The sequence below is a fragment of the Seriola dumerili genome, unplaced genomic scaffold (assembly GCF_002260705.1).
Source record: "Seriola dumerili isolate Sdu_G_001 unplaced genomic scaffold, Sdu_1.0 BDQW01000003.1, whole genome shotgun sequence".
NCBI classification, from domain to species: Eukaryota; Metazoa; Chordata; class Actinopteri; order Carangiformes; family Carangidae; genus Seriola; species Seriola dumerili.
The window spans coordinates 4,879,923-4,896,992 of record NW_019174258.1 but is presented as its reverse complement, the minus strand read 5'-3'; the positions used below and the strand labels follow the sequence as shown (position 1 = coordinate 4,896,992).

The following is a 17,070-nucleotide window of genomic DNA, read 5'->3' as shown; positions in this document are numbered from 1 at the left end:
ACCATTTTTTTGAGAGTTGCCATTGTTCCAGGTTCATGAAATTTTACAGCCCTTGGTTTGAGTGCAGTAATCGTTAATGTTTATCGGCAGCACAGAAGGTTGGTTTGCAGGTTTGACACAACAGAATCAATACAGCTGGCACCAACAGCAAGTTGTGGAGCAATTTGACAGGACTGTATAAAAATGTTATTTTACTCGGCATTAGTAATCTGTGTATCAATAAGCTATTGCATTATTAATTTTTTTTTATTACACAGTGTCAGTTGTACTTAAAAATCCAATTCTGTGGGCAAAAACTTTAACTGTATTTATTCCTGCTTCTGTAAAACATACAGCCCTCCAAGACACGATGATTGTTGCATATATTCATCTTCAGAAGTCTATCAAGATTGAAATACTTTTTAGTATGAAATACACTTAAAGTATGTAAAATGTTTAGCATACATTAATCCTCTAAAATACTGTATTCTATAATTGAGATTACCTGATTTAATAAAGGTTATGTAAAGTCTTCTGACTGTATAATTTAATCAGATTATCTCGAAGTTGCTTTTTGACAGCCTCCAAAATGAATAAAGTATGAAGGTAAACTGACATTTTGTTTGTAGTTAGTTAAATTTAATGACATTTAAAATGCTCTTCTACCCATGTTTGACCTAAGCCATAACGTTGCAAATCTTCCAGTTGCAAAGGAAGTGGTGATTTGTGGCTTATTTTCTCTCTGGGAGACTGTGGAAGTTGTAACTCTGTGTGTTACTACACAGGTCTTTCCCTGCCAAAGATGTCAGAGATAAAACAGAGGAAAATCAATAGTGTGAAGTGTATAAAGATACACACACCCTGACACTGTAACTCAACTTTGTCAAGCATTAACCATGCATGAATGCGTGTGTGTGCATGAATGCAAGTCTCACTCTCTCTCTTGCAGGGTGGTGAGGTTGGACTGGTCCCTTCCAGGCAGACCCAGTGGCATCATGCTGGGTTACGAGGTTTTAAGACGGACCTTGAGGTCGTGTGCCAGTGGGTCAACAGGGGTCACATCCTCTGTGGGGGAAGAGTCAGAAGGTGGAGGTGGTGTAAGGTTCAGATGTTCCTACCTGCAGTGTCCTGTGAACCATGGTGTGTGTGGGACATCCTGCTTCAATCCTGACATACAGGTGATTATGTTCTTGACATTTTGTACTTATTGTATTTGTCTTGTATTCTTCCTTTCTGCCCTGTGTTGAAGGATATGCACAGGTCAATATCATACTGATTGTTCTAGAAGACTGCATTTTTTATTTTTTGCCTTGCTTCCTTTTTTTTTTTTTAACAAAGTCGAGAGTATCACCTGGAACAACACACACTTTTGTATGCAACATATGATGTGGGTGTGTTGTTGACATGTGGAATAAATTACATATTGATTGATTATGGATGATGCATTTTGGGGGAGGGGGGTATTTTTCCTCTCTTCTCCTCTGCTATTTTTTCATCTTTCCTCTGTCATAATCCTCTTTCCTCCGACCTTTTCACCTGGATACAAGAGTCCCTTTTAACAATAACTTGTCATGAGTAATCATTAAAACCTTTGCTGTACAACAACAACAGTGTGTAAAACAACAAAGAAGTCCAGGGTCTTTGCTTTGGCTGCTGATCTGAAGTGGAGAATAAGAAAACAGCATTGCTGTGTACTCCCTCAGGATATTAGTCCTCACCAGACCTCACACACACAAGTACAAAAAGACACATAGAGACCCTTAGACAAATACACACTCGCATTTCCTCTTCTAAGTGCATGCTACTTATATGGGATGCATAGCCATCCTATGAGTGATTAATTTCTCTAAACAGATTAACTTGTCATCTATATTCACTTCCATCCTTGTGTCACTGAATGCCAGCCAAGTTGGCACAATGAAACCACCCGCCATACATTTACCCCCACAGCACCCAGTGGCACATACAAAAACAACATTTATTGTATGTTCACACATATAAATACACACATACCCACCTATTTAAGTTTTGCAAGTGGAGATGCTTAGATGGAGCACATGCAAATCCACACTCATGAACCTAGAAAAAATCCCTGTATATCAGTAACATGACTCACAGAATCCTCCATTATAATGTATGTACACGTTTACAACACAAAACAGATGTGTTCAGTACACACACTGCTTCCTTTGAAGGTTAATGAAATAGTATTTGTCATGTCTTGAATGAAACAGTATGATATGTTCAGAGTTTTGTGTTCAAACTGTAATGCTCACCAGAGTCCCATAAAGTCTCAAAGAAACTGTATTTCATTAGCGTCTAGCCTTCATAATTAAGCATATGCTATATTGGCACTTTGTGTTAATGCTGACAAAAGACACAGATTTAATAAGATGTCATTTCTACATTTAGAACAGAAATCAGTATTATCAAAAAAGGGTTTATGAATGTAGACACCAAATAATATACCACTGTTTCCATTTGAGCCACTATAGAAGTGATGAAGTTAAAGATTTTACATGATGGAGCCAAAGACAGTTAAGTAACATGAAGTAAATTTACTCAAGTACTGTACTAGTACAGTTTTGACACACTTGTACTTTATGTGAGTAATTCCCTTTTATGCTTAATACTTCTACTCCACTACAATTTGGAGACAAATGTACTTTCTACTCCACTGCTTTTATTTAAAACTTAGTTGACAGTTACTTTGGAGATTTAGATTATTAATACAAATTATAGTAAATAAATAAATTAAATAAATTATGATATTATGATATAGTATAGCAGTTATTGTCTTCACCACCTTAAACTTTGAACTTTGTGCATTAAGGCATTAATTGTAATACAATAATATATATTATTGTGAAGTGGGCCATTCTACATATTGAGTACTTTTACTTTTTAGTGAGTGCAGGCCCACATAGGAACATTGCCCGTATCCTGTTTGGTAGAGAGTCACTTTCAAAGCCCACACATAAGTAGTTTTATTTCACTATCTGTCCATTAATGTGGATTTTGTTCTGTGCATACTCTCTCATATGTGTGCATCTGTGCGTATCTGTATGTTAACTAGGTTTGCTGCAGTGGACTATTGTACACTAAGAAGCCACATCATCATTGCTGCGAGAGCAGTTACCTGAATTTGAATAATTCGTCCAACCCGGTTTGCTGTAACGGCAAACTGCTCCCAGCTCTCCCTGACCACCAGTGCTGTGCAGAATACTATGTCCATGTAAAAACCAGTAAGTTTCAGATTGCTTCATGTGTTCATATTTACATGGGATTTGCTCTTTTCTGCTTGACTTGAGTTTATCCTTTTCCATGTTGTTCAAGTGTTTCCTTCATCTGTCCTTGTCTTTGTAGATGAATACTGCTGTCCTGACCACTCGCAGGGCCGGGTCTCAGTGGGGCTGGGTGACAGCTGCTGTGGGGGGGTTCCTTACTCCATGAAAGGCGGCCAGCTCTGCTGTAGTGGGAGCCTTCGTGATGGCTATGGGGTCCAGTGCTGTGGAGGCTGGATTGTAGACGATACACTGGTGTGCTGCGGTGATGCTGAGAGAGGGGAAGTGTATATATATACCCCAGGTTAGTGAAGGAAACACACAAACATAAACATCCAATGTTGTTACAATAGGGTTTTTTCTCAACATTGAAAGCACTCGGGGGGAAGTTTGATGGCCCGCTGAGCCTGTTTGATACAGAGCTGCTTTTGTGTAGAGAAAATCCTTTACTGTAAAGTCGAATCAACCAAAGGGTTTTTGTTCAGAAAACTGGTTACTCTGGCCAAAAAATGATTTTGTCAGAGTTTGGTAATGTCTTCATGTTTGTAGGGGGGAAAAGGAGAAAGTGATGGAAAAGATAGAAAACGACGGGACAAGAGAGTAAAGCAAGGAGGGTTGAGTTAGACACATGGTGCAGGAACGTGGGGTCGTTTCCCTTTCCTCCTCTCCTGCAGTGTCCCAAAGCACCCGGATACCATGGCACAGATGGGACTGTGTGTGTGTGTGTGTGTCTGTGTGTCTGTGTGTCTGTGTGTCTGTGTGACTCTCTGTGTGAGTGTGTCATTAGACATCTTTGTCATGGCAGATGATGATGAAACACACTTGGGATGGCACCATTGAGGGCACTGCCAAGCACACAGCAGGACAAATACACACTCATTCTCTCCTTCACACAGACACACACACACACACACACTCTCTATCACACATATAGACATATTACATGCACCCACACATACACACGAACATGCGTGCACGGAGTCAACAGGGTTCCCTCGGCAGGGTTCGCTTAGTGTTGAGTGCCAGAGACAGACACGTGGACTCTATTCATCACACATAAACAATGGCCCCATATGGGCAGGCCTATAGTACTCCATTAGCCTACCCGCAAACACACTGACACACACACAAGATCCCTGCCCACATAAAAACGCATGTATGCCCACTAAAAAGTTCCTAGAAAGCAAGTTAACAAAAGAACAATACTTTTATTTCAAATATTTTTAGATTTCATGGCTGTTATCATTTCTTCCTCTCCCTTATTATGAAAAAAAAACTATTTTCCTGCCTTGTTTTTTTTTTCAACCAGTTGTATTTTTATGACATTGTTGATAACTCACTTTTTCTCTCACAGTTTTCACATTCGAATACTGAGTAAACACTTATTCATTTTTTTGTATACTATTCTGCTCTATACCATTGTCACTTGTTTCGTCTCATCTGTCTCCTTTTCTCCACTATATCCTCTTTTCTCTTCCAACTGAGCAGGCTACATGGTCATCCTTCATTTATGGAGGCCTCCCAAGGAGTGCATATGCTCCTCTTCCACTCCACCTCCTTCTTTTATTTATTTCCCATCTCCTCTTCTCCTTTGTCATCTTCTTTGTTACTTTTCCTCAACTTGTTTCCCCACCTTCTCTGCCTCTTCATCTGGCTTCTTGCTCTTACCATCTTTTCTTCCTCCCCATCCTACTCCTCTCCCTCCCTCCCTTTATGCCCCCTTCCTTTCCACTCATCAGTCATTAGCGTTAGCTTCCCCATTGAGAACATATGGTATGATGGATCGTAGGGCTAGCGGCGCTAGCAAGGCTAAGGGCCATTTGCCGGGTGCACTGCGCTGTCGGGGAGCCCTGGGGCCGGCTCTGCAACCTCGACCCCACACGTCTGTTTCAAGACACTCACACAACATGCACACAGCAACACCTATTATAGGATAGGATACTTAACCTTGGCACCACTCGTTCTCATTGCTCCCTCTCACCATGTCCAGGGTTTTGTGTTTTTAATGATGAGATTTTAGAAAGAAAGAAAGAAAGAAAGAAAGAAAGAAAAGTAATGAACAATGAAATGAACAATGAAAATGCAAATAAGAGAGGACTACTGATTAAATGGAATTCCATTTAAAGTAAATAATAGCGATGCATACAAAATGAATACATAGTCAAAAAGTAAGGAGTGAAAGAAATACAAGAAAGATACAAATAAAGTACAGTTTTATTACAAACACTAAAGAAATAAATTGAAAGAAAGAATCAAATAAAAATGACGAAGCTAGAAAGACAGAAAGATGAGATGTAGAGAAACAAAGAAACAAAGATATTTAAAAATGGTTTAAAAATTTATCAGGTAAAGGAAACGGAAAAAAACAGAGAAAGAGGGAGAAAGTAAGTGTGAAAGAAAGCAGGAGAGAAGAGTGGTGAAGAGCTAGATGGAGCAGATTAAAGGAGGAGTGAAGGGTATCCCATTGTGCCCAGCTGATAGACTAGGTTAGGCTGATGTGATTATGGGGTCCCTGAAGTGCGATCTATCACACATTACCGTCCACACTGTCAACAACCATACACACACACTGCAGGGGAACAGCAATGCCAGGAGACAGCCGTCTGGCAACAGATACACGTATTGGCTTGCATGCACATGTGCACATGTAGTTATACACACAAGCAACCGTACACGTACACAACAACAATCATACTCAAACACACACACTCACAAGAAAACATGCATGTGTAAACACACTGAGTAGCATGTACGTGTACAGTCATCCAAAAATATGCAACACACAGTTGCAAGAGCACATAACACACGTGCTCTAGGCTGGACTGTTTGATTTGAAAATCATCCAGGTGAAATATAATCAGGGTAAGAAAAGTCATCTTGCCCAATCTGTCCCAAAGAAGCACAAAGAACAAAAAAAAAAAAAAAAAGCCGAGCTAGTGGACAGTGTTGTCTTCATTTCATTTCGTTGGGTTTAACAAACTGTTCTCTCTCTGTATAGTGTATACGTATAGTGTAAGTGTAATGTTGCTGTCCACCATACAACCACCAGTTTATGCACCTACTCAACCTACACTCTGGCATATTTTAAGTTTTGCGTATATTTATGATTGTTGCTCTGTAATGAGAGAGAGTTTATAGTGCAAATGTGAACTGGAATTTTATGACTAGTCTACTGTTTAGCCTACTTCATGTAGGCCACTCTTATTTACCATTTGGGTTTGTGTGACTTTGGATTTAAAGCTGCTATAAATGGTATTTGTGATTTCCAAGTTGGGAATCCCTCAGTGCTAATATAAAAAAAAAAAACCGTGGCAGAAGACAGCCATGCAGGCCACTTCTTCAGCAGAAATCTAGATGTGTTGACCAGGTTTCTTGAATCCTTTACCTCATTTACAGAAACTGGTTTCACTACTCAGTCATCTGTCTCAAGTGTATCTGACAGAACAGATTTGAATTTTAATCAGCACACCAACTGCGCGATGGCTTGCACCTCACTTGGGTTTCAGTCACATAACTGAGACACAAAGCCTCTATAAAGGCCTCAAGTCTATTTTTTTCCCCGCTTACAAACCCTACATTAATTGTGTATTCGGTTGTGAGCCCTGTTAAAATGCTTCAAGGTGCACAGTGTCACTGTGGCTGAACAGATTGTCACTGATGGGAGACTGCAACTGCTGCTGACCTGCTGCTTTTGCTATGTGGTTTATACAGACTTGAAGGAAGTCTAAATAGGTTCCTACATGTGACTTTGTTCAAACTTACCTGGTCAAGTGACACTTGTTATGCTTTCTGTAATGGCCGACCTAACTTCTACTCTGGCCAGTTTTAGACTTTGGGGTATTATTGAGATGGTCTGTAATCCTTTCCTCAGCATCCACAGTTATTATACAATAACACAAAGTCTCTCTGCTAAATCCCTCCCTTCCAAATCTGCCAGTTTGTTTAAACAGCTTTCATTTCACTTTCAAGTAGATTAAATACTGTTTGCTTTTGGACAAAAGTGCCTCAGTTTTTGTGCAGTATTTCCTCCTGTGTTGTAGGTTCAAGACCAACTTTTAAGCTCTTCATTTGGTCCTCTTTTCTTTTCTCTCTGAGGTTGTATGTAAGATGTTTAGCTAAGTCTTAGGTGAGATTAGATGGTGTTTAAAGGAACGTGTGTGGTGTCTTTGGCCTCCCGTTGCTCCCTGACTCTCCCTAAGTCCCCTGCCTCACTGTGCGCGCTCCACTAATCATTTCCCTTTCACACTTTTTCTTTCTAGTGTGCAGTTCTTTAACTCTTCCATCTGCCCTTCAACCTACCCCAGCTCTCACTGTGGGTGCTACCATAAATGCCCTCCCCACCTCACTTTTTCTTGAAGTGAGTGAATCTTAAAAATGTGTGCATTTCTTTAACTCCTTCCCTTACTCCCTCCCTCTGTCCCAGCCCAGCAGGCCCCATCCAAACGTTCAAGGACAAATCTGAATATCCCTTTTCACCGTTTAAGTGTTAAAAGCCTGGCGGTGCTGGGTGTTATCTTAACGCGCCTTGCCGTGCCATCATCAGAGCGCGTGATGAAAATGGCTGTGATGATGCTAAAAGAAAAAAAGAGGAGGGGGAGGAAAAAGTAATAATCAAATATGTTTTTCAAGGGCACAGTGACCATTTGCTGGAGGGAAATTATCCCAGTAGTTAAGCTAGCTCACTCCGAGCCTGGCGGAGTTGTGAGAGTGGATGCGTTTGTGTGTATAAGTGTGTGCAAGTGTGCATGGTTTATTACTTCAACTTGATGCATGCATGCTCCACTTTCTGTATCTGTTTCTGTGTATGTATCTGAATGTTTCTTGTCTCTGCGGAGATGCACATCTCGCACACGTCCTTTCATTGTTTCTACCCAAAGATTCAGCAGAACAGTTTCTGAGTGTGTATTTCTCGTGTGTGTGTGTTTATCATTGCCAAAAGCCCCTCATCAATGATGGGTAGCAAATGGCCAACAGTAGTGGATTCCAAACAGCAGCGTCTGGATGCTTTAGAAGATTGAGTGCTCTCTGAACACAGGAAGACATTTCTCTCTCTGTTAATGTATTTATGATGATGGCTTTTCTATTAGGTTTACTTTAATGACTGGCAAGAATAAAACCAGAGGCTGTCAGGAACACAGAGATGAGGACAGACTGCACAGTGCGTGCGTGCGTGCGTGCGTGCGTGCGTGCGTGCGTGCGTGCGTTTGTGTGTGTGTGTGTGTGTGTGTGTGTGTGTGTGTGTGTGTGTGTGGGGTATGTGTGGTGTGTGTGTGTGTGTGGTGTGTGTGTGTGTGTGTGTGTGTGTGTGTGTGTGTGTGTGTGTGTGTGTGTTCCACTTCCAGATAAGAGAGGGGAGGAAATTGAGCTCACATGCACGAGCACAGACACACACACACATAGATTACTACAGGGTGTAGTTGCAAATATTTCCTGTATGGAGTATTTCAGTTGTGCTACAGACCTACATACACCACAGTGACTAGTGGTTTTAATTACACTTATTCAAGTAACAGGGGCATGTCATCCCTCTGTTAAGGTTATGTGACAGAGGTGCCCATTGTTGCATTGATTGCAATTCACTTTCATTCACAATGAAGAATTACAATGACAATGACAAAAATATATAAATTATTTGATTTGGACTGTCAGTTTGTTGAGATCAACAGAGACTGACCCTTTTTCAGTCATATGTTGCCTCACATCATCTGCTAAAAGTTGCACGTGAACTTAAAAGTTGTTTGTTCTGACACTGAACCGTGGAAAAGCAGAAGGGTCTCTCTGTTGGAGATGTACAGAGGTCTTGGAAGTATTTATATAGTCATAGAGATGCTGGAGAACCTCTTCCTGCTGGCCAGCACCCCTAACTCACCAACTCCAAGATTCATTGCTGACAGTGATGGATGACCTGAAGGAGGTGGGCCATAGGTCATTGTATTGTCAGATGCAATGTCTATGGCAGAGTGTGTAAGGATTGGATAGTTGAATACATGTGGGATTAACTGTGAGGTGAAGGTGTCTGCTCTGGAGTCTCCTAGTCTGTGTGCTATAAAACATGCAGTGCTTATATCACTATAATGGATCAAATGTTTATGTGTCTGTAATTGAGGAAACAAGGTTACCTATCCATCATCATCTGTTTCATACACCATACATTTTTGTACTTGATTATTTTGGTGCACATACTAGACTATATAATACAACATGTTATGTTCTTTATTTTAGCAAAACTTACACATCTCTTATAATTGTTTTATCACCTTGTTAACTCTTTTAGCTGTTCATTTCTTTATCATTTTCTCTTTCTTCATCCCAGCCCTTCTCTCTCATGTTTGTCACAGACACTTAAAACACACATGAACAGCTGCTTGCTGTGTCTCACTCTTTAGTGAATCCCTGTAGAGTGGTGAAAATATAAGTGCCACCAAAGCATTTACCTAAGCTCCGCACACACATGCATACACACACACACACACACACACACACACACACACACACACACACACACACACACACACAAACAAACACTCAAGACACATACTTACAAAGATGCACTTACACACAAATGCACACAATGTCACACACACCCAGCTGGTAATGTTGTTGAGATTAAAAAAAAATAGACATCAGAAAGACAAGAGGACAACTGGTCAGCTGGGAAAAGAGTAGGTGTGTATGTGTGTGTGTCTTTGATTATGTGTGTGCTTGCTGCCCCAACTTCCTCATGTGTGTGTGTCCATAGGGGAACTCTGTGAGAAAGTCAATCCACTGTGATTTCATCTCTCAACATGGCATATAGTCTCGTCCCCTCGGAGCACAAAGTGCATGCATGCACACACTGGTCACACATACAGTGTGTGTTGTGTGTGTGTGTGTGTGTGTGTGTACTACAGCCCAACCAACAATGGATTTTTGAAGCTGATACCGTTTATATATTTTGATGAGAGCTGTTTTTAACTAACACATAGCAACAGACATATTTGGTTGTTTGATAAGAAACTTTTAAATTTAGTTATTTGTGAGTTGGGAGCAAGATACTGAGAAGGATGTCACTGGGAATTACATTTGTATCAGAAACGACTATAAACAAAAACTATTACAACAAAAATATACTAGTAGTAGAGTTTTTGGGGTTTTTTAAAGTTCTTTTTGGGCATTTTTTGCCTTTATTGACAGCCGGAGTGATAGAGAGACAGGAAAGTGAATGACATACAGCAAATGGCCGCAAGTCGGATTCAAACCCACGGCCACTGCAGGTAGGACTGAGCCTTAATGGTTCGCACTCCACCAGGTGAGCCACCGGGGCACCCCGATTAGTAGTAGAGATTAAAAATGAGAGTTAAATAGAGAGTCTACGAAATGCAAGATAAATGGTATAGGTGTGTGTGTGTGTGTGCACGTGTGTGTGCCTGAGACAGAGATTGACATTAGCTAAAATGCTCCTTTCATTGTGTGAGCGTGCAGATGTGTACCCCTAGTCTGTGTCAGTGGAAGAGTCTTCAGTGTGGTTGTGTTTGTGCTGGTATGCATGTACACACAAACTGTGTATGTGTGCACTTGCTCTGCACTTTGAGCCAAACCCCTTGTAATATATTCAGGTATTTAAAAGTGTTTGGTTTGTTTAAAGTTGTGAAGGGGTTTTGGTCTCCTAGAGAGCTCGGATAACCCTAATCCACAACACACATTTTTATCAGTAGTTCATTGGCAGGGCTAAATATTGACTTATCATTAAGTGGAATGACTGAAACCCTAATAATAATTCACGTTGTCTAAGCACCTTGTGTTGACGAGCTGCTCCCGATGCTATTAACGAATGTATGCAAATCCAACATAAATCTGAAGATTAGGGCTGAAGCATTCTGCGATGCAAGAGAGAAAACAAGAGGTGTGTGATAAAATGTTGTCAACGCATACACACACATGCATACGCTTGCACAAGCACACACAGCTTACAGAGAGGAAGAGAAAATAGGAGGTGTGTGTGTCAAAACGTTAACACAAATGTGCAATCATGTCACATACACCCATACACAGATAACGCTCACAAAGACAGGGATTGGATTTCTGCTGAATGTGTGATAATACATAGTGAAGTTTAGCTGCAGAACAGTAAACAAACGACATAGACGTACATTGTGAAGTGAGTTGAGAGCGACCGACTTATAGTGGAAGGAAAAGAGGATGACAGAGGGGTGGAAATGAGGAAGAAACATGATGAGGAGAGAAGAGGACAAGAGAGGAACAAGCAGATACATGGTCAGAAGATACATGTAGGAACTGAGAAATGAAAAGGAGACAGTAAGAGAAGGTAGAACATGGGTAACCTAAAAAAAGGTAGCCAAAGACAGACAGCTGTAGAGGTGGGGAGATATTGGTTGAAAAAATTGTTCAAAGGAATCAGAGAGAGGGAAGAAAGAAGGCAGGAGAAAACTCCTGAACTTCAGGTTACAAGTGATAAAGTTGTCATTTCCTTGTGTCAGAAAGAGAGAATCATGATATTCTGTGTTTGAACAGAGCCATGTGAGATGATACGGAGAAAGACAGTTGGACTTGAGAGAGTAGATGCAGGGACTAGACGCAAGCGTAAATGAGTAAAAAGTGAGTTATGGAGGGCCTTGTGTCCGGATGGAAGAGAGGAGTAGAGGTGAGGATGGCGAGAGGACGAGGGATAAGTGGAGAGAAGCTATTTTGGAAAAGTGTTGAGCTGTTTATTTGCGCGTCATTGAAGCTGAAGTAAGGCGCTGGGGGAATTGGCCACCAAGCCCCCGCTCTGCAACAGCTGCCGCTGCTAAGTGAGTTACTAGCCGTCAGACTGCCTTTATGTCACACAATCACACACACATACACATGCATTTTCCTGTCACATGGTGCCTGTGATGGATACAGTGAGGATATAATGCACTGCAGCACCATTCTCCACTTTTGGCCTTTAAGTGAAATGATTGCTTAAATTAACAGCATTTCCTGTGCTCAAAGAGTGAATGCTGATTAGGGTGTTAAACAATAAGTTATTTATCACTCCTCAACTAGCTGCAGCCTCATTAAAGGCTGAGGCCATGATACAAAGCAATGACTTAGTGTAATGTCTGCTGTCAAATAAAATGGGCACCACAGCTGGGGGTAGATAGTGCCACAGATCAGCATGTCATCAACTGTTAGGATAAATAAGCTAAACACCTTATGAAAGTTAGATTATTTTAGCTGTAAAATAAACAAAATCCCAAACAGTTTTTCATTCTGATTCAAAACGAGAAGCTATTACTTCTCATTAAAACATGATTTGTCCTCCATCCATCATTACAGTTATGATATTTTAGCCGTGCCGTGCCATGCTCATTTATATTTCTAATACGTCCTCACAGCATGTGGTTGCTGACTCAGTATTATAGCAGGACAATATTATAGCCTTAATCCATTGCAAGGCCAAAGCATGACAGTCCTGGCCCCTCAACTAAGCTGTGCTGACGTCATAGTAACCAGACTGGTTCAACCTTATTTCTTAGTTCAACATTATTTTCTCCACCTAGTATCTTTCGACCTCAAATCTGCAGACACTAAAACAGTTTTTAATTTGTCATTCCAAGTGATTCAAGTTATTTGGATTTGAAATATGAAGTGGAGAAAGTGAAGAAACATGCTTGAAATGTGATATACACCTGAAAAACCTTTACAAGGAAATGGGGTGATATCATGTATTTTAAATGTCACCTTGCTGGTGAAGGTGAAGTGGTGGCAGACAGACATCACCTATCACTGTCAGAGATGGCAGCTCTCAGAAAAACACACTTCCTCTTCCCCTGCACTTTTCTGACGGCATAGACTGAATATTGCTACTGTATAGAGAGATGAATACAGGAGAAGAAAAGAGGCGTGCAGCGGAGGAGGGAGAGGAGAGGAGGATGTATAGAAGCGTTGATAAGAGAAAATGCACACTAATATTCAGAGCAGCTTAAATACTCTATCTGCGCAGATGGGGAAATAGAGATCGAATAGAGCAGGAACAGGGAGTATGGGAAGTGAGAGGAGAGACAACACAGCCAAGTGTTGACTGAATATTTTTACAGTGTGGAGAGAGGACAACTGTAAAAGAGGAGGAGGTGAAGGGAAAGGAACTGAGGAATGAAGAGAGGGTATGATGAGAGGAGGACAGGAGAAAAAAAGGAAAGAGGCAGAATAAAAGCATGAGTCGTATTAGAGGATGCCCTTTGTGGAGAAGCAGAGCAGCAGAGGATAAGTAGAGTTCATGAGGAAAAGAATAGAATGGCCAACAGTGAAAGGTGTACCGTACAAATTAATTTCCTGCTACAGTAAAGTGAAAGTAAAGTAAAATGAAAAAGCAGCTAAAACAATAATATGTTGCATTTTTTCTTGTCTTTAGGTTTTGCCTGCTGTGGGCAAGAGTATATAAACTCTTCAACCTCTCTTTGCTGTGTGGGCAAAGACGGGTATCCCACAATGCACCCTGCTGGCAATGCCACTGTCACACTGCAGTGTTGTGGGTCAAAGGTCATACATCAAGAAGAAGAATGCTGCAATGGGATTGGCTACGACCCTCAACGACACGTGTGTGCTGATCGACCCACCCCTGGCTTGTCAATGCAGGTATGTGAGACGTGTTTGTCTGTATCTCTGTCTCTGTGTTTTTTTTCCGTCATCTTCACTGGATGAGGCTGTATAGTGTTCCAGTGGTGCCGTAGGTCCATCACATCTTCTCTGCAGTTGAAATTTCTACTAAACGTGCTGACCTTTCCAATGTCTGTGGTGTTGTTTTGCCTGTATTTTACTCATTCTAGTTACTGTTTAATCTTTCTTGTGTATCTGTATTTCCTGCATAGTGTACTGTATATTAATTGTGGGAAAACTAGCATTTTCCACCTTTTCTTTACTGAGGAGAAGTGACATATAAACAACAAAAACTAAATTTACTAAAAGTACAAAGAGACCTAGTCAGTTACAATTGAAAAACATCTATTAATAGGAAATTTACATCAAGTGCCAATAAAAATGGGAATAAAATTCACAAGTGACTCCCATGGCTCGGAAATAGATAGTGGACTACATAAAAAAGACCCAGGAATTACATGTCTAACGGACATGTCTCTCTCTGTCTCTCTCTCGTTCTCTCTCTCTCTCGCTCTCTCGCTCTCTTTCTTTCACTCTCACTCTTTCTCTCTCTCTCTCTCTCTCTCTCTCTCTCTCTTTCTTCTTCTCTCTCTAAAACTCACACACATTGTCACATCAGGAGTTGGGGACTGGGCCATCTTCCATTTATCAACTGGGGTCATGTGGTGTTTGTGTGTTCCTAAGTCAGCATGAGAAAAAGCACACGCTTACGCACATACACACATGGAGGCACGCACACACTCAGGGACAAAGAGTAGGAACTCTCATTAGCTCTAATGATGTCATTAAGGACCATGCGCAGATACACACAATCACGCACATAGTTACATTCTGCAAGTAAAGGTGTGTGTTAGAAACAGACACTTCAGATTTCTACAGTTTTTGCTTACAACATGTAAGACTCTGTGGTAGTTAATATGTACAGTGAGACTACATAGAGACTGTTCATTTAAAGAAAGTAAAGTTTTTCGACCTCAATAGTTTGACTTTTCTCCCTTTTTGAGTTCCATTCCCCTGACTTTGCTGTGTAACTGCTCATATACTATTTAACCTCTCCCTCTTCCCATCCCATCCCCTTTCCTCCTCTTCATTCTCTCCTTCTTTCTGTCTCTCCCTCCTTCCTCTGTCCAGCACCAGTGTCTGCAGGGTACCATGTGTCCTGTAGCTGCAGCGTCTACAGCTTACTGTGGATCCTGTGACCTCGATCCATCTATGACCGCCTGCACATGGGTCTTGTCTGCGCACACACACACTGACACACCCTCCACAATGTACTCACCTGACATCAGCACCACACAGGAAACTCTTACAACAGGCCTGTCTCCAGATACAAACAGAAGTGATAACACATACGAAATGGGAGACATATACCCTCACACACACACTGAGAACTTGCGATATGAGGGAAGCCTGTGCTCGTCACATGAGGAAATAGTGTACAGCGGAGATGCCAGCAGATTTACCTATACAGGTAATTGGTGTGTTTCTGTGTGCGTGTATATGTTTGTGTGTTGGTGTGTATTCAGTGGAAAAACAGGCTGTAATTTAGCCTAATTGAGTTAATTTTATTTTATTTTTTCTTGAACTTTCATTCATCTAGTGAATGTCACTTTTGTAAGAGTCTTTGGTAATAAGCCCCCCTTTCTGACCCTAACTGTTTTACCACCTCTTAGCTGTTTTATCATCTACCTTTAAAACAATTTTTAATGTGCCATTGAGGAATTTTTGTATCTCCAAATCCCTCCTGTGAGCTTCCTCTTCAAGTCATCACTGCTCATCACTGCACTCTGCCTCAAACATTTGTTGAAATTTTTGGAAACTAAAGTTTTAGCTGCGTGTGAGTCAGTTAGTGATCAGCCAGGCAGATTAAACACCTGCTTCTTTCAAACTACTCATTCCCAGAGGAAGACTTGAGGGGGCTCTTCTTATCCAAATTTGTAGTTTCAAGTATCAAATCAAGTTACCTGAGTGAAATCACACAAGAAGCTTCTGTACACCTTCCACCTTTGATATAGCTTTCTTTTACATAATGTTGCAGTTGAAATATGATGAAAAAATGAATGCCTCAGTTCGGCAACATTGTCATGATGTATTTGAGTTTTAAACATTTGGACCAGAATGCATTTGCGTCCGTCACTCTGACCTATGACTGCTGGAAATCCAGACTCTCACCTCAGTCCTCTCAGACACTACAACAACTAATACACAGTAGGGGTGTCGCAGTGTACTGGCATTGACGATAACTGTGATAAAAAATGAAATATTGGTATTGTGTTGATAATATACATATTATGATAATATTGTGATGACAGCCTTGTGGATCTTTTATCAGTTTATCTGGTTGCCTTTTCATTATCCATTAAGTGTTATTGTTGTTTTTCTAGCCTTTGTACAGTAATGGTTACAGACTCTTGCCAGAAAAGACACAAAACACACAATTAACAAAGTTAAAGATGAATTTGACTGATAGCATTATCATTATTATAATTACCACATTTTTGTAGAGATATCACAATAATATTGTTATCTGGAACTCTTTTGGCCATGATAATCGTGTTGCGAAAATCTGATATCATGACAGCCTTAATACAGAATGTACCCATCTGTGAAAAACATCGTTCATAGAAAATGAGAGCCTGCAGAAACCAATTCTGCATTTACTCTAAATGTGTCAGCCGCTGCAATCAACGGGCTTTAGAGACAGATGCCCTTCCACACACTCACTCATACACCAAGGCAGCTGTTGCAATGTACATTAATAGCTGTAACGTGGTAACTCTCTCTGTGCTGTACACTTGTGTGTCATTAAAACTTAGAGATGGGCGCTTAAAAGCCATTTCAATGTTCTGTACTATTTATCAGCCCAAAGGGAGTAGGAGTGTGTGTGTGTGTGTGTGTGTGTGTGTGTGTGTGTGTGTGTGTGTGTGTGTGTGTGTGTGTGTGTGTGTGTTGGTATTTGTTGGTGTCAGGATTTTTTGTCTGTCCACACCATTTATCTGGGTAGTTACATCTGTTTAATCAAAACTAATTGTGGTTGTGTGTGTTATATGTGTGTGGGTGGTTATAATTACATGTGTTTTGTGTGTGTTTGTGTCAATTTAGTTACTATTTAAGTGTCCCTCTGTTGTGAATGTTGTTCTGTGTATGTGTTTCTGTTATGTGTGTGTGTGTGTGTGTGTGTGTGTGT

General features: G+C 40.8%; 1 protein-coding gene across 1 annotated transcript in view; it reads left to right on the top strand.

Moving 5' to 3' along the window:
• Nucleotides 1-17,070, top strand: part of ush2a (usherin) — a 204,912-nt gene that overhangs the window by 129,494 nt on the left and 58,348 nt on the right. Inside the window, exons 60-64 of the mRNA XM_022741757.1 lie at nucleotides 929-1,157; nucleotides 3,056-3,226; nucleotides 3,345-3,567; nucleotides 13,639-13,862; nucleotides 15,015-15,354. Of these exons, the coding sequence (XP_022597478.1) occupies nucleotides 929-1,157; nucleotides 3,056-3,226; nucleotides 3,345-3,567; nucleotides 13,639-13,862; nucleotides 15,015-15,354 (1,187 nt within the window). The remainder of the gene's footprint in view (nucleotides 1-928; nucleotides 1,158-3,055; nucleotides 3,227-3,344; nucleotides 3,568-13,638; nucleotides 13,863-15,014; nucleotides 15,355-17,070) is intronic.